At 44.1% G+C, this 18,652-nt stretch overlaps 1 protein-coding gene across 3 annotated transcripts in view; it reads right to left on the reverse strand.

The window, feature by feature from the left end:
- Window positions 1-18,652, reverse strand: part of APLP2 (amyloid beta precursor like protein 2) — a 72,564-nt gene that overhangs the window by 21,274 nt on the left and 32,638 nt on the right. For all 3 annotated transcript variants that reach the window (XM_026657985.2, XM_026657984.2, XM_026657986.1), the window contains exons 2-4: window positions 8,336-8,509; window positions 7,116-7,245; window positions 2,562-2,674 (exon numbers count right to left, since the gene is read on the reverse strand). In XM_026657985.2, coding sequence (XP_026513770.1) covers window positions 2,562-2,674; window positions 7,116-7,245; window positions 8,336-8,509 — 417 coding nt within the window. The remainder of the gene's footprint in view (window positions 1-2,561; window positions 2,675-7,115; window positions 7,246-8,335; window positions 8,510-18,652) is intronic.

The raw sequence follows: 18,652 nt of genomic DNA on the forward strand, positions 1-18,652 counted from the left end.
TGTTGATCATCCAAAGCACTTATAATTATTGGGCCTAAAAATTTACCCTAATTGTGAGCTCAGTTGTGGAAACAATGAGTACAAACATTTATGAAGTTTTCTAATCACATAAATGCTGATGGGAAAAGGTGCAAAGGAGGACAAAGACCTACATAAAGGTTTCCTGATACAATTCAAGGACTGCGTTTACCAGGCATGATCTTAACAAGAGAAGTGTGGGACCAGAAATCAATGAATCAAAATTCAGTATGTTGGAAGTTAGGCAGCATTGTTGGACAATACAATGAAGGGATAGGTTACTAAGCTTATCACTCCATTTTGGGGTCCTCAGAAAGACTTGGGGGTGGGAAGCTGGCTACCACAACACTGCTGATTGGAGAAAAGGAAGGCGCAAGCTTCACCATGATGGCTGCCACCCCCAGTGTCTCCTGGGACTCCGGGATCCCAGCATGACCCCTTTTTGTACCTTCATCATTCTGAGCCTTAGAGATGTCCCAACTAGACCAGGCCAGAGAAAGACCTAACCACCACCACCTCCACAATCCCAAATACCATCTGGGAAGTCAGACACTGTCCCACCATGGCTCACCCTGATATGCCCTTTTCCTTCCCCCACTTTATTTCTTCTCTTTCCTCTCTCTCTCCTTTTGTTTTCTGTCTAATAAGAGCCTGGTTTAGCTGGCCAATACTGTATATTACTGCTCTAAGTTTGACCAGAGATGCAACTGAAAGCGGTTCCCTAAGCAGCCTAATGCTGGTACAAGTTTGCCGGGTCTCAGAGTGGCTAATAAGACCAGCCAGTGCCTGTTTATTTCTGGCAATAAGGTGTTCAATTATGGGTAAATAACCAGGCTCTAGGATAAATGACAGAGACTCGCTGTTGGGGCTTTTGTGTTTTGCAGAGTCCAGGTCAACTGACTCAGGCTTGCGCTATGGGCTAGAAACAGCAGAGCAGATGTTCCCACTTGGACTGGAGCCCAGGCTCAGACACACCTCTCACTGGGTTTCAGAGCCCAGGCTCCAGCCTAAGCAGGGACATCTACACTATTTTTAGCCCCATGGTGCAAGCCCAAGTCAGTTGACCTGGGCCCTGAGACTTGCTTCCGTGTTTTTCTGTTTGTTTTTGTAGTGCAGACGTACCCTTAGTGGCAAAGAATAGAAATAGTTTCATGTCAGGGAGGCAGCACTTCAGAGCTAGAGCTGGGTTTTCCCTCTTTTTGCTGACCATTTCATTACTCATTCTAAAGAGAAAAGTTAAAGGCATAAAAATTGACTAATTTATTTTAACATGCTGCGTCTGGAAATTGGACAATTCAGTATAAAGCCAAATATGAACAGCATGCAGACGCTTCAATTGCACGTTTATTTGAAACTGCATATGTATATGGTTTCATGGCCTGACCAATGAGTGAAATAATGAAAGCTTTATTGTGTACATTGGAGCTCTTTTGTATTTCTTTTATCCATACTTCGGAAAGCAAAGGGAATGATCCAAGCTTGTAATCTGGATGAAGCTGTCAACTACATGTTGAAGGCAAATGATTCAACTTGCTGGGAACAACCACTTAGAAGTTGGCACGATGGCCTTCAATTAATAGGTGGTCTACTGGTACAGATTTCTTAAAATAGCTTTGCTTTCTGAAAGCTTTGAAAAAAAAATGGGAATAATCTTTACTGCTCCAAAGCTGATACAATACAGAGCATGTACTCATATGAGAGACTAATTAAACCACTTGGTCTTAGTGAAGATAAGATTGAAATGTAAATCTAGATATTGCCATCCATTCATCACCAGCTGAGTGTGCACAGAATTTACATAATTTCTTGCCAAATCAAATCAGCCAAAGAGAGAGATGGACCAGGGCTGCCCAGAGGATTCAGGGGGGCTGGGGCAAAGCAATTTCAGGGGCCCCTTTTCCATAAGGAAAGCTGCAATACTATAGAATACTATATTCTCGTGGGGGCCCCTGTGGGGCCTGGGGCAAATTGCCCCACTTGCCCCCCTCCTCTCCCCTTGGGTGGCCCTGAGATGGACTCTATTCATTCTGGGAAAGTGGGACATGCCTGTAAAGTGGAGACTTGTACAGGAGCTAGTCTGTCTCACACTACTCCAAAAAGGGCACTCAATTCCAAGCTCCAACCACCATATTGTAAAATCTGACCTTCCATTTAAGGAAATGGAGTGCTACATCTATGAAAATGTCTCACCACCACTCTGGGCCTCATCCCTGGGAGGAAGGATAGTTCAGTAGTTAGGGTGCTAGACTGGGAGACCAGAGTTCAATTCCCAGCTCTGCCACAGACCAGGATTGTGAACTTGGACAAGTGACTTGACATGTAGGAGCCTACATCTCACTGAAAGCCAAGGAGATGGAGGTTCTTAAGTTCTGAAAGTTTTAACAGAGTACCTACGTTCCAGATCCATAAAGTGAGGATAATGGCACTTTCCTACCTCACAGGAGCTGCTGTGAGGATAACATTGTGATTGTTAAGATGTAACAATAAAGGAGACCAAGTACATCTGTATCTGGATCTAGTGACAGTCATGTTAATCCTGTTACCTCTTTGGCCACAGTGTGCCAGTGCTGATGACTTTCACACACATCCATCTGTTCCTTGTGGAAGAATCTGCACTTCTCTGGAACCAGCAGGACATCACTTACAAACTCACCCACTGGAAAACAAGAAGTTTCTATCAAATAACATTTCTTGTCCTGTCAGATACATGTTTGACCTTCAAACTCAAGAGATGACTAGCATTAAAATCTTCAACAATGCACTTCATTACTGACCCCATTAAGAATCTGTATGTTGCTATACGAATCTTAATGACCCAGTTTAGACTAACAGGCACCTTTGGAGACCTGCTCTAATACAGAGCCTCTAGTTCTATTCTTGGAGCTCAGAACAAAAAGTAGGAGAAGATGAACAACGAAATATGCTTGCCAAAACCTGCAGGTTAAGCTCAATGCAAGTTTATAAAGCATGTCAATGAACAGTCGTTCATGGAATCTGCAGAGAATTGTGAAAAAGTTTCTCACAAAGAAAGGATTGCCTAAATGATGTTCTTTAAACAATTTTAATAATCAGCCAATTCCTAAACTGGCTAGTGTCATATGGAAGAAGCTATTCCTGGTTGCCAAAAAGCTTCAGTAGTCTGGTTATTTGCTGCTATGAGCATTTTCCATGACTATAGGGTTCCCTAGCCATTTTCTGCTTATGCAAGAAGAGAGGACAGCTAACTCACTCCATTGTGTCAGCTTTGTTGAGGCAGTTTCAGAGTTTAGATTAAAATCCATGTTCTGGGTACCATGCATTTGAAACTAGACTCAGGGCAACTCAGCCATAGCTATAACTGTTTCCCAATTTGGATACTCCAGCCAAAATGCTAAGAGTAGGAAAATAAAAGCCCCGAAGCCCACACAACTGGGTAAAGCTCAGGGCAAACTGATTATGTTGTGTTCTGACGTACACCTAACCACCAACTCTGTATTTTTGTATTTGGCAAAACCTTAGCTACAGACTTCCAACTTGGAACAGTGTGCTCTGTGGTATTTTTTGTAACTTCTGCATTAGCAGGGATTAAAGCAAGTTAAACCTAAACAACCAACCATTACAATTTGAGTTAATAACCATCATATGCCAGACTAGATCCAGTATAACCATCACTTTCTAGATCATTAGGCAGAAAGTTCACCTTGGCAGACCTTATGACTGGGAAGGTTTAACATTATAGGCTCAAGTTGAGATAGTCTAATGGATTTAGATGCATCTTCCAGTAATTTTACTCAAAGACATGCCCAAATCTCCTAGTCTGTTTAGAAAAAAAGCCTTAAAACCCAGGTGTTTGGGAGCAACAAACCCATGTGAAATAAAATGAACACCCACACACGAGACTTGTAGTCTAACAAAAATGGCTGCATTAGCTCATGTCTGACATTTACATGATGGTCAAAAACTTAACACAGTATATGCTTTGACTAGTTTAAAAACTGAACTCAAGTACATCAATTCCAAGGGGAAGAGTCTTTCAACTTGATCTAGAGAGTTGAAATATTTGGCCAATTAACCTTGAATGTGTCCTTTGCAAAAGGAATCTTGACGGTTGGGTGTGCACAAATTTGCAGCAATCCCATACCAATCATCGGCACCAACTTTCTAATGTGGCCGGGGGATACTTCCTCCTGGCTCTGCCCCAGGCTTCACCCCTACCCCACCCCTGCTCCTCCTGTCTCCCCAATGCCTCCTGCATACTGTGAAACAGAGGGTGGGAGGCAGAGGTGCTGATAGGGGGGCTGCCAGTGGGTGCTAAGCACCCACCATTTTTTTTCTGTAAGTGCTCCAGGGGAGCACCCACAGAGTCAGCGCCTATGCTACTCATAATACCAAAGACTTCGGACCCCTAAGAGAAACATTTCTTCTGCACATGGATGTGTGCAAGTCAAAACACTCAGTCTATGAAGTAGGTTATCTGAAAACAGGTGCAAAGTAATAAAGGCCACATCCATTCTTCAGTTTCTCAAACTGGAGAGAGGTATTGGTCTCCATCTCCTGCCATCCCTTATAAGTTTAAAGTTATCTCCTCTACTGAAGGACGGACACAATTTAAGAACAGAACACATCCACAGTCTGTGTTATGGAATATTTGCCCCAGTGCTTATAAAGCTCTCCCCTTTTCAGGGTACATCTCCACTAGAATAAGAGTCCTGCAGCACGGCCATGGATAGCCCGGGTCAGCTGGTTTAGGCTCATGGGGCTCAGGCTGCCGAGTTAAAAACTGCTGGGCAGACATTCGGTCCTGAGCTGGAGCTCAGGCTCTGGGACACTCTCCCCTCATGGGGTTCCAGAGCCCAGGCTCCAGCCTGAGCTCAAATGTCTACATAGCAATTCTACAGCTCCACAGCCCTAGCACAGCAAGCTCATGTCAGCTGACATGGGCCAGCTGCTTAACTGCTGTGTAGAGGTACCCTCAGAGATCAGAGCCACCCAGGTCAGGCATTTCCCTGCTAACAGCTTCACCAGAACTGTCGGCAGTTTGCCTTTTCACACTTCACCAAACTCAGTCCTCCACCCATCATCCTATTGTTACGTTTATTTTACAGTTAGTGACAGTGCTAACTGGGTCTCATCCCAATCTCTTTAAGAAACTAAAAAAACCTCATCTACAGTGCGCAAAAGGTTAAACTTCACCTGGTAGTGAGATCCTATCTGAAGATGGACAGGGGATTAGTGCAGCATGGAAGAGAGAAGCAACAAATGGAACACAGAAGTACTTTGTACATGAGAACAATAGGTACTTTGATTGGAGTTGAATCAGACCTTCATTCCCAGGGCACAGGTCATTTGTTTACAAGTGATTTTAGAAATCTAGCCTAACAATGAAGGTGTGTTTTATCTGAACCAACACCCCCATCACTTGAAACTGGGAAAACAAAAATAAGAAAGTTGCCCTACATGCTGGGCCTTCATTTTCATAAGAACGGCCATAATAGGTCAGGCCAAAGGTCCTTCTAGCCCAGAATTCTGCCTTCTGACAGGGACCAGTGCCAGACGCTTCAGAGGGAATGAACAGAACATGGCAATTTTGAGTGACCCATCCCCTGCTGTCCAGTCCCAGTTTCTGGCAGTTGGAGATTTAGGGACACCCAGAGCATGGGATTACATCCCTGACCTTCTTGGCTAATAGCCATTGACTGACCTGTCCTCCAAAGCTTGACAGTCTTTACATGCTCTACTTTAAACTAAGATGTTTACTTGCATGTCAGCACTGCTCCGAAACTGTCCTAATTGTCTACAGACTCCAGAGTGGGCAAGATGCTGGCTAGGTATGTTTAGGAGAGAGGGGATATTACACAGCAGATTTAAAACAGGTCAAATGTTGGGCACAGTTCTATAGTACAGGCATCTTAAAAACCTTGGCTCTTAGTTGAAGGTCAGTCTTGAGGAAGGATTGCCTTGTGTCTTATGGAGTAGGCAAGCCATCAGGAGACCTGGCTTTCATTCTCACCTCTGTGAGAGGCACCCAGAATAACCATGGACAGGCCATTTATCCTCTGTACCTCAGTTTCCCCATGTGTAAAGTAAAGATAACATATTTAGTAGCAAAACACCCCTGAGAGGATGGTATTAGTGTTTGTGAAGTGCTTTGAGATCCTCTTATGAAAGATGTTACAGAGAAAGGCAAAACAACTCTGTAATCCTGTGGATCTACTTTACCTAGCTAGACTCCAGCTGCATTCAGTCCTCAAATGGATGCAAAAATCCTTTGAAGCACTTTAGGAGGAGAAACTGATTCTCAGAGCAATTCCTATGAAGCCCTCCTGCAACTGTAACAGTGTTCGATGAGATAGGATAGAATTTTGTTGCAAGTAGCTGAGCAAATCTGCTTCAGTAAAGAACAGACAAGAAATTAGACCAAGCTCAGTCTGCTGGTAACTCTTGGGGTGGGCAGAATGTGCTTATGGGAGTAGGGACAAGTCACAGGTCAAAAGCCTCGGCTGCAAAAAAGCTAGACATCTTGCCTGATGGATAGATTCAGTAATAAGTACAATTTAATCAATCATGTCCCGTCTAGTGGTCAATTGCAGGTAAAACCGAAGACATTTTGGGATTCCAGTCATAAGAAAGAGGAACCATTTGAAACAACTAGATATAAATAGCCTAAAAAAATAGAGATGTCTTGCCAACACCAAAGCAGGGAATACGAACACACCTGAGTGTTTGAGTCTCCAAGGAACAAAATATTAAAGCTTCACAGAAATAGGATCAAAGTATTAAAGCCCAGCGTTTGTGATACTCTAATACAATAGCCTTTGGGTTTTATGCCCGTGGCATAAAGGTGGGGGTGGAGGGAGGAGATTCCTTTTCCATGCCAGTCACTATTATTACAACAGAGTTATCAAGCTGTTGATCTGGTCAAAAGTGTATAGAATTTCATCTTATAAAATAATATTTAGAGAAACCTAGACACAAAAGTGGGGATCTGATGTGAAAACCCTTTAGAAGGTTGGTTTCTTCTCTGAGCAAACCAGATAGTGACCTCTGATACCTAAGGGAAAAGATGTTTGAACAAGTTATTTCCCTCATTAGAGGCCTGCTCCACATTAAGTACTTACCCAGACACTTGTAGGGCACAACAATGTGGGTGTGGCCCTTGCACTGCTTCTTGCCTTTCTTACACCAGTTGTCAATGCTGACTGGTTGGTTGGCTTCTACCACATTTGTAATCCGAAGCTCTGGATAGATCTGTTCAAAAAAACCCATATGCTAAAAACACAGACCGAGATACATGCACGCTAAAACACTGGCAAAAAAACACAAAGCGACATAATACAAGTACTCTCCTAATAAGGAATACTGAAGGGGGGCGGGGAGGGGAGGAGAAGAGACGTGAAACCAACTGGTTCTCTAAACTAAAGCAAGCTCATTCACCTTAATTGAGTTAAGGAAACCTAAGGTGTCGAATGTATTAATAGGATTGTTATGTCTTGTTGAAGTTCTCCACAAGTCTAGACACTGGCTTATATTTAGTTAGTGCTACGTAAACGAGATACAGTACTAGTTATATCAGACTTGTAAAATAGTCATGAAAGTTTGTTAGCCCAGCCGCAGTCTGTTCTACCACCTGCATCATGCTACCCAAAATAAATAAAATAAAAAAAATTACAAGTTATTTGCTTGTCAGCGTTCCTCATCTCAGATGAGGGGATAAATAGATTTTGCAAGGCTGAGTTTCTAGAGCATATTGGAGAGGGAACGGGAGTTTGTAAAAAGAAATAAAAAGTTTTCAAACACTGTCAACATTTTCATAAAGACGTTTTCCTAATATTTAGCAGCTTTGTGTTGGCCTGAATGTAATGCCAATGATAACAAGAATGAACTTCAAATATTTAGAGTCGATATGAAACGCGGTCTTGGAATCCTGACAGCAGTTAAATCAGAATATGTGCAAAATAGTGTAAGTGTACATGTTGGTTTTGGTCATAAAGCTTAAGGCAAGAATGCTCAAAGGAGCCCAATGGAATTAGGCACCCAAGTCTCATTGAATTTTAATGAGATTTAGCAGCTACCTAGCTCACTTCAGCTCCTTTGAAAACCCCAGTCTAAGTCGATACCCAGATAGTCTGAGAAAAGGATCAACAGAACTTTTTTGGTCTTCAACTGTACACTGAAGTTCAAATTATGGAAACAGTGTGCCACGTAGTGGTAAAATAAATCTTCCGTTTGAGCTTTCACCCAGCAAGCATACTAGGTGGGGAACTCAAGTGGTTTACCAGAAGATTCATAATTATCTGGAAAGCAGTTAAAGCTCAGCTCCAGAGCAGAATCTCCTCACCTCCGCACAGTATTGTAGAATTTCTTCCTTTCTTCCAAAGCAGCTCTTGGTCCCAGAAGTATCAGGCTCCCATTTCCCAGTCTGGATATTCACATGCATATTTAGCTTCCCACAGAACATGGCTATCTGAGGCTCAGCCACTGCAAATCCTGTTCCAGCATTGGCTGCAAGCGCCTGTGAAGAGAGAGATGAAGATACGTTTATTCATATGAAGCCGTCAGTTTCATGTGCTTCAGAAAACTACAATTGTTTTAGTCACCTTTAAAAGGGGTACAAAGTTTTCTTCTATAAAGCCTTGCCACCCTTCCTCTATCATTCCACAGCATTAGATAGTTTACTAAAGACCAGTACAAGTCATTTGCAGACTCCAGAACACACTTTGGGGCACAGACTTATGCAGAGATTCAAGAGCTCACCTCCAAACACCAACACAGAGGAAAAGTGACGTTAACAGTTAACATGAGAAAGTCCTCGGCTAGAAGTACCCAACAAGGGCCCTTGAAACCCACCCAACAGCAACACCATTCCTGTGTATCCCAACAGAAAGACTGCCCACTAGCTCAGGCCTGCTCAGAGTTTTAAACAGGCTGTTGCTGAGAAATGGAATGGGTGGGTGGGTGTGTGTGTGGGGGGGGGAGAGTTGAGACTCAGAATCAGTGTTTTTTTGAAGTTGGAAAGAATCAGCCCCCATAAATACATGGTACAAGAGCCAAGGAGCTGCTAATGAACTCTACAAAGCCTGCCATCCCCTCCCTCCTTTAGTGCAGTCCTATGGATATTTGTATTGGCACAACCTTGATGCAAAATTCCATCGTCCACTCCATCCACCACCAACTGAGATTGGAGTCATACGATAGAAACTTGCAGCACATGCCAGTACAGACCCATCTTCTGGACACACAGCAAATGTATCAATGAAAAGGAAAGGAAAGGTCAGGCTGCTGCTTCTGAAATCTTGCTAGCTGACCAAGAGGCGGGGATTAGGCGGACTCATCATGCAACTGAGGCTGGAGTTACACTGGAAATTCAACATCCTGCTTATTTTTTTTTATTTTATTTTTTTTAATAGTCCTTGTAAAGCGATGAGGCTAAGGCAGGTGGACCAAAATCCACTCACAATTCTAAAGCAATTCAAGCATTGAACATGGCGAATTGTTATAAGTGTTTCAGACAAGGGGACTAGCAGCAATTAGAGAAGGAGCATTATTGTCTCAGGGCTCCTTTTCCCTAGCAGACACTGTGGCTTTAGGCCACTAACCTTCCCTGCCTGTTTAACCTTCCGAACACACACACACACACACACACACACACACACACACACACTACTGTTCACACTCCATTGCCTACAGGTCCCTATTAACCTATGTCAACAAGAGTAAATTTAAAGCAGGCAATTGAACAATCAAGTGAAGAATTCAACTGGATCAGGCTGCAGCAGCCACCAGTTGCTATATATTAAATTAGAGAAACTAACCTGCATAATGGCTAGTCACACACACTCTCCTTCTGAATCACTACCAGAGAAGATTTTGCAACACACTTTGAGGCAGGGATTGTATAGCAATGAGCATACTGTTGGCATTTAGGAGATAAAGTCAACTCAATATTTACACATTTTTCCTGATATCACCACAAGAATCTACAATTACCTCGTGAGAGTTAGGCTGTCCTCAAGTAGACAGATAAGGCACTGGCTGCTATTTACTCAAACCACTTACCCAATTGGAGTAGAACTTCACTGCACAGTTAACCCAGGCTTTTTTCTGGGTTTTAGCCCAACAAGCCACCCTCCCTACATCCATGCAAATAAACCTGACTTGGTTTGGAGGTGCTTTAAGCCCACACTAGCTTATACAGCTGGGATATAGGTTAAAAGTGGGGCTCTGATTTAACTGTCTGGAACCTAACCACTTACCAGCAAGGATGCAAGCCAGAAAAAGAAAAACACTCAAGTGCCGATAGTTCTATATTCTTCCTATAATTCCCCCCCAGAGGACAGTCAAATTATTCCACAACTGATAGGGCAAGAACCCTGGAGATCTCCGGGCATGTCTACACTGTAAACTATTGCCAACACAAGGTACATTACTATAAAAAACCGCCACAGTTAGTATATTGCTTGTGCACGTGCATACTTCGCTCCTTGCATCAGCGCTGTGTGTATTCACCAGGAGTGAATCTTTTGATGTGCAGTGCACCCTGGGTACCATGCAACACTCCACCATCCAAAACAGTCTTTTGGGAAGAAACAAATCACGCAGGAGCGATTGAGAGTGCGGGGTCAAATTCCCATCATGCAATTTTCTCCAGCCCATAATGCCATCTCTATCCCATAATTTTCACACCTATTTTCAAAATCCCACAAACCCGCTCAGAACCTGTCACTATCCACCATCTCTGACAGAAGCAGGGAGCCTGCACTGCTGTGCACCATTATCATGAGCATTGCGTGTCTGGGCCTCCGGTACTCCCAGATACATAAGAAAAGCTGCAGGGAACATAGTTTCCTGGAGGTCAGATTGCTGTCGGACATAACAAGAAACAATTCAAGATTCTTGGCGGGGTTCACGGAGCAGCTGCAAACAGTGGAGCACCGCTTCTGGGCAGGAGAAACAGGCACTGAGTGGTGGAAGTTGCATTGTAATGCAGGCTTGGGATGATGAGCAGTGGCTGCCAAATTTTTGGGTGTGCAACCCACATCCCTTGATCCGTATGCTGAGCTCATCCCAGCGCTCCAGCACGTGGACATCAGACTAAGAGCTGCACTGACAGCGGAGAAACGATCGCATTGTGGAAACTTGCAACACTATCGCTACCAGCCAGATGGAAGTCATTTTGGAGTTGAAAAATCCACTGTGGGGGCTACTGTCATGCAAGTGTGCAGGGTCATTAATCAGTGCCTGCTATTCAGGATTGTGACTCAGCAATATGCAAGGTGTAAGGAATGGATTTGCAGCCATGGGTTCCCAAACTGCAGTGGGGAGATGGTTGGCATCCACATCCCTATTTTGATACCACACCACCTTGCCAGAGTACATCAACAGAAAGAGCTATTTTAGTATGGTTATGCAAGCGATGGGGGATCACTGGGGATGCTTCAACATCAATGTTGGCTGGTCAGGGAAGGTGCGTGATGCTCACATCTTTAAGAACATAGGACTGTTCATAAAGCTACAAACACGAATATTCTTTCTTGACTGCAGATTACCACTGGCGACGTTGAAATGCCAAGAGTGATCCTGGGGGACCCAATCTACCTCTTGCTCATAAGCAGTACCGTACACCATTCACCTCAACAGCAGCAAGGAAAGATTTAGCTACTGGTTCAGCAGGTGCAGAATGACAGTTCAGTCTACCAAAAGCACATTCAAGGGACACTGCTGTTTACTCACAAGATTGGATCTCAGTGAAAAAAATATCCTAATGGTTATAGCTGTCTGCTGTGTCCTGCATAGTATCCGTGATCCACAGGGGGAAGAAAGGTCAATGGGATAGGAGGTGGTGTTGGAGGAGCTGTCTGCTGAGTTTTAACAGTCAGATACAAGTGCTATCAGAAGAGCTCAGTGTGGAGCTCTACAGCTCAGAGAGGCTTTGAAATAGCACTTTAACAGCAAGCCACAGTAATGCCTTGTGGTATACTGTGCTCCTGCAATTTGGGGGCCTGATACAAATTGTGTGGTGCTTGGTGAGCATCTACGAATGTAACGCTAACAAGGCACCTATTAATTTTGTTGCCTGCCATACATTTATGTTCATTACACTGTTTGTCACTGATCCTATGAGTGTACCAAAGTGTATAATCAATTAAGTGGGTGCTTTCAATATGACTAGCCATGTTGCAGCATATCTAGAGACACAATCAACTGTTGGCCTCCCCGGCCTCCTGATCTGCAACAGTTCCTTTACTTTCATACGGCACTGCAGCTGATCCCTGTCATATGCCCTCTACTGCATCCCCCTTGCCATCTGCTCATAGATGCCCATGTTTCTACAGCTTGCACAGCCTATTCTCCCCACAGGCCCAGGAGATCTAATATCTGTCTACCCCAAGCCAGAGTGTGTCTGGATCATGTAGCTGGGATAATTGGTTGGGCAGTTGTGCACCACAATGGAGAGCTATTAGGTGTGCTCCCCAAGCTGGACAATCAGAAAAAAGCATTCCAAAACTTGGCAGGGCTTTAAGAAGGAGGGAGCCTTCTGATCCCCATTACCCCTGGACAGCAGAGTTCATAATTGCAACCAGAGCAGTCAGTGTCAAGCATTTTGGGACAGCTGCTGGAGGACTGTTGAGGTTGACACAGTGTCAATGTGGAACTTATTAACTATGTCGACCCTAATAGATCAATCATGACTCAACACCTTTGGGGAAGGTGGCGTTATTATGCCAGCATAATGGAGCGCTGACATCAGTGGATACAAGTTTAAGTGTAGACACATGCATGACTAGGTCAACGCAAGGCAGCTTATTCAACCTAACTTTGTAGTGTAGACCAGGCCTCAGCACAAAAACCCATGGGATTTACCCCCAAACACACAAGGGCGAATGCAGAAACACTGAAGACACAGTAATTGAGGCAGGCCTTTGCAGTGGGGCTGCTTGCACTTGAGCTAGGCGCCAATCACCCAGATTAATTTAGCAGAATAGCACAGACACAGGTCTGTGGGACCCATGTCTACAAGTCTGTGCTTCAGCATCTACACTACAGACTAACATGGAAGCCAAGTTTTGGCTAAGATCATTTCAGAAGATGAGATGATTGGAGATGGGAGGGACCACTCAATACAAACCCTGTTAATATCCATATTCCAGGAACAGAACACTGCTAACACAAAACCATTTCAGATCTTGCTATAGCTCAACATGAGTCCTGTCCAGCAATCTCTAAAAACTGTTTTAAGTCTGTAATTTACATGCTGGCAACTGATAAGCATCCATTCTGTCAACAAATCAAGCTGGCACAAATGAATTGCTATTTAGAGCAGATCTTATTTGCCATCTCACACAAGAGACCACACATCCAAAATTTAATTAAATATGTGGAGGGGGGGAGAGAAAGAGAGCGCAAGTTTATAGCTTAGCCACTGTCTCAAAGAAAGGAGACGGTTTAAGTGACTTGGTTGTGTTTCTTTCATGGAAGGCTGAGATGGAGCAAGGCCCCAAGAATGACCCTTCCCTCACCCATCCTGTCCACTTAGAGTAGGTCTACACTGCAATAAAACACTCCCAGCTGGCCTGTGTCAGGCAACTCAGGCTCTCCGGGATCAGGCTGTGGGGCTATAAAATTGTAGCGTAGATGTCTGGGCCTCTTATAGTTAACTTATGGGCCTGTGCTGTGGCAGATGGCAAATAAGATCTGCTCTACATAATGCACTGGTTTGTTCCAGCTTCTTTTGTGGACAGAATAGATGCTTGTCAGTTCCCTGAGACCGGATGTCTACACTTGCAATTTTACAACCCCCAAGCCCAAGCCCTGTAAGCTTGAGTCAGCTGACGTGGGTCAGCCATCGGTGTTTTATTGCAGTGTTGATACCCCTAGAAGTGTAAGGGGAAGCAGTAGTTGAGAGAAGCTTCAATTGCTATTCTTCTACCCTGGTGTCACATTCCAGAGTACTAAGTAACCACCCTAGAAGATGCAGCCTCCTCCAGAGGGACAGGGGCCTGGCAATACCTGCAAGGCACTCCACAAGGGCAGTCACACTGATTTGTTGACAGGGCCAGCAGCGGTGGCAGATTAGCCAATGGGCGGGGCCACAGCCAATTGGGGCTCCCAGAAAAAATGGGCGCTCTGCCCCCAGCAGACAAGTGCTAGGTGGGGCACGCCCAGGCCCAGTGCCCCCACCCTGTTCCCCAACAGAAGCACCAGGAAGGGCGGGGCACACCCCAGCACCTGGACCCTGGCTGCAGCCTGGGACTGGAGGAGCTCTGGCTTCCTGCTATGGCCCTGGGGGACACAGCTTCTCTGGTCTTGGAAGCTCAGTGAGGGGGAAGGGGAGGCAGAAAGGAGGAAACGGGGGCTGGAAGGGGGGGGGGGGCAGGACTGGGTGTATGTGTGGGGGGAACAGGGCCCCACAAAAAACTTTAATCTGCCTCTGGCCAGTAGTGTATATGCAATTAGGTACTTAACAGATTTCTCTCACATCCCAATGGGGAGTAGGTAGGTATGAAGTGCAAGCCTAGGAATGATGACTTTGCCAAAGGTCACACCTAGGCAGGACAGAAGTTGGCCTAGGAAAGTCAGCCGTCTCTGGGAACAAAGCTCCAGTCTAGCTTGCTTATCAGGTTACTGCTAAAAAGATGCAGGACTGCAAGATATCCGCTTTTATACTGCACTCATCACTGCAATGCCGGAGCATCTGTCTTTCCAGGAAAAGAGACAGCACTTCATAACCTTCAGTTGCCTGGACTCAAGATCAACTCCTCTTCCATGGTTATCCCTGAAGGGCCCCCGAGAGTGGCTGTTTCATCTGATTGTATGGAGCATTTGAACACAATGGCCAAAAAACCCCAAACCACCACACATCACTCAAAAAACGGAATATCAGAGTGCTGAGTCTAAAGACCAGCATGGGAGTTTCTGCTACTACTATACAAACTCTGGAAAGTCCTGGCCTTCCTTACTATGGTAGCATCCTCCTTCCACCTAAACCACGGCATTTCCACATTTAGATGTAGCCTCTCCTCTGGACTCTTTTATTGTACAATATACAAGGTCAAACAAAACAGAGCCATGAACTGATCCTCCCTCCCATCATACTTGTGAGGTAGAGATCATCTCTGTTTTAGAGAGGTGAAGGCTGGCATTTTCAAGACAAGCATAAAGGGAGTTAAGTACCCAAATCCCATTGAATGGACAAAAAACAGCTGTAATGACTTACTACATCCCAACTACATACCCAGGAAAACCAAGACGAACAAAAGATTGTAAAAGGAGAGAACGGCTTATCTTATGGGAATACACCAATTAGGTTCCCCAGCTGACAAGACCATTGTAAACCAGTGAATGAGGAATTCAATAATGAGGCTATAAAGTGAAGAGTGTCCCTCAGCCATACAAAAAGAGAAGTTTGATACAGGCTCTAAGCTTCTTTGGGGCTGAAAAGGGAGATGTGGCAGAAGTCCAAGGCAGCTGTATGATGGTTCCTACACCTCTCTCCTCTCCCACTTCCTGGCACCATCGTTGCTATACATTTGTATGAACAGACAGGCTTGGATACAAAATTCCCTAAGTATGAATCCCCTATCTGCCCAGGCAAAGGTCAATCTGCTCATGGGGCTAGCTTGTCAGATCCCATCAGTTCCACAGCGGCGTATTGTAGGATAAACCAATTAGCAGGGGAAAATACTATTTATTTAGTCAACTTACGACATGATTGCCAGAACCGTGTGCGAGAGGAACCAAAGTACAAAAATCTAAAATAAAACCAGCAAATCTACTCCATGCCCCTGACGTATCATGTTTATCACAAGCAACCAATGATGTATAGGACCCCGCTTACAGTTAAGACTCCCCCAGCTTATGTCTTAGACATCATAATATGCAACAAGAAGCACTGCCTTCTGGTTTATAAGCTCATTACGTGACCCCCACCTGCTCCCATCCTGGCTCTAATGCTTTCTGTAGTGCACAAGACTTACTGTGTTGCAGGATCTGAAATTTATGTTTGGCTTTCCACAGGTGCCTAATTAAAGCTTGTCATTTGGTGACATGCTAGCCAACACATACAACAATTCACAAATAGATGAATAGCATGTATTGCCTACAGAAATTTGAGATGGAGTGTGTCTCGTATGCTATGTAGCACCAGAACAGAATGTAGTATTTGAGTTATGCATGGACTATATGTTTGAAGGAACTGGAAATCATACGGATCAGTATCAGGGCATTGTATTTGAAAGAGGGTTCCTCAGAAGAAGTATACCAAATGTGAGTAGACACCTGTATGTGAGGGGATGCCCTGATACCACCTTGATAGGCAGAAAGATGTGGGAGGCTAAATCCGTCCACACGAACTTCTGTATGCATATACACCTTGTTCAAATACAGACATCTACAAAATCAAGACCACGCTGCCTCTGAACGCTGATGCTATGCATTTATATTTGCTATCTTTCCAGCTTACCACCTTGGTACTATGGCAAAGATCGCTTTCCTCCTCAGATTGTTTAAATAGCTTGCTTATCAGTGGAGTGCTGTTACCATAGTTACTTGGAATATTCTAAACCTTAATTCACAGCCAAATAAACTAGTGTAGTCACTTGCTCAAGAAGTTGACTGCATCACTTTTAATCCCATGGAAGCCTTTCATGGATTGCACAGCTGCTCCAATAAGTTAATGAACTTGTAGGGTACATAAAAGTGGTCTTCAACAGTCTTCAACCCCAGGCAGAATCTCTGTGGATCAGATTTAGAGATGGGAGCCAATCAGCCACCCTCCACTCCCAGCTATCGCAGAGGTTTAACTATTTTCACATTTGTATCTTGTCCTACTTGTGATGAGAGAACATAGTATGTACTGAATGTACACATTTGAAAGCACTCTAACAAAACTGAGCAAAAAAATAAAATAAAACAAAACCATTTCCACACTGATATTTGGCCTCAGATAGTTTTATAACAATCCACTAGAGCCTGCCAGCAGTGAGCTCTCCATTTCATGGATGTTTTGAAGATAGTCTGAAGGGAGTTCAGCTAGGTTATAAGGCCAGGTGGCTTCCTGGAATCTATTTTACAAAAGAGGGGCATGTGGGAGAGAAGGAGCTGAGAGGAGGAACTTCTTCCCTAACCATGTGCTTTGGCACTCGTGCAGGAGAATTACCAGTTCCACATTGCAGAGTGGACAGCAAGTTGAAGACACTCATTTTTCTCATGGGTTTTGTTCCCCTCTGTTAAATGGCAACATCAATTTTTATTAGCGTTGGTCCCAACTGGGTAGACCTTTTAGAGGCGTTTGAGATGACTCTGGGAGAGGGAAGTGGTATAGCTATTCAACTGCAGGACTTCAGCCACAGAAAGGATCATTACAAAGTAGGCGGCCAACCTTCAAAATGAAGAGGCAACCAGGCACGCTGGAGATTGGCCAGTCTTGCACATCCCTTGTTAAAAAAAAGCTATTAAATGCTGTTCTCCCATTAGCAAGATAGGATAAACATCCTTAACAGGAGCCTTAACCCCACATTATTTGGAGTGTTTGTGTAATAGCTATGAAGACACCCACAGCTTACTCTCTAGGTTACTAGAGGACTTATGGGAAGTTAGTTGTTACTGCAGGTGCAACATGGCTGAGAGCCCTAAGTACAACTTTTTGGTGTTCAGAGGGAAGGGTTTGACAGACTCTTTTGAAGCTGATCATCCTGTTCTTTAAAGGGACAATTCTAATCAATCTTCAAATAGCATTATTAATTTAATAAAATTAAATTGAGGCTTACAATATACCACTGAGACCTAAATGGTGATTTCAGAGCTGGCACAGCCAGATTTCACTGTTAAGATTCACAGGCAACACACCGGCAGGAAGGGAAAGATTTTACAGATTGAAGTTAGCCTTGCCAACAGCGCTTAGCTACAGGAAACAATTTTGATTGACAGGGCCAGAAAATGGTGGGCGAAGAAACTGCTTAGGGAAAGAACTCCAGGTGGGCCTGATGCCCATTTCAGCTAGCTCTAACTTGCGCATTTTTTTTTTAAAAATATAAATACCTTCACTGGATCAATTCCAGCCTCTAACAGCAAATGCAACACCAGAGCTCCAATATGCACCACTCCACTTGGTGCAGACAACTACCAAGTCCTCTCTCCAACTGTACCACATGCAAAATGGGGTACTAAGTTCCAATTTCAGACACCACTCAAGGACTGAAATATCTAGTAATGCGTTTACAGAGTCGAGCAGACATGACAGGACTCCCCTTGAAAGCTTTTCCTTTACTCATCTGAGCCTATTTTGCATGTAGGGTCTCCAGTGGATCAAAGTTCCATTGGTTTGAAGTCACTTGCCTAGGTAGTAGTAATTCAGGGTCAGACTAGACTGAGCCTACTAGCTAAATAATGCAGTAAGGTGCTATTTGCACTAGCATTTGCACAGATATGCGCATTTAAGGGAAGTAAACAGGAAGTGCACAGATATATTTTGGTACAGAATCCATTTTCCTGGGGCTTGGCAGATATTGAGTTTCATGGCAATAAAGCACAGAGTTGGTTAGCTGTTCAACTTGAGACTAATGAGGTTCTAAACTCATCATGGATATCACTTCTGTGGTAACATTGCCTCTGTTGGTAGCGTGCAACAGGCCCCAAAGCATGTTGCTTTAAGGGGCTA

The sequence above is a fragment of the Terrapene carolina genome, unplaced genomic scaffold, assembly GCF_002925995.2.
Source record: "Terrapene carolina triunguis isolate 2854851 unplaced genomic scaffold, T_m_triunguis-2.0 Scaffold374, whole genome shotgun sequence".
In the NCBI taxonomy this organism is placed as follows: Eukaryota; Metazoa; Chordata; order Testudines; family Emydidae; genus Terrapene; species Terrapene triunguis.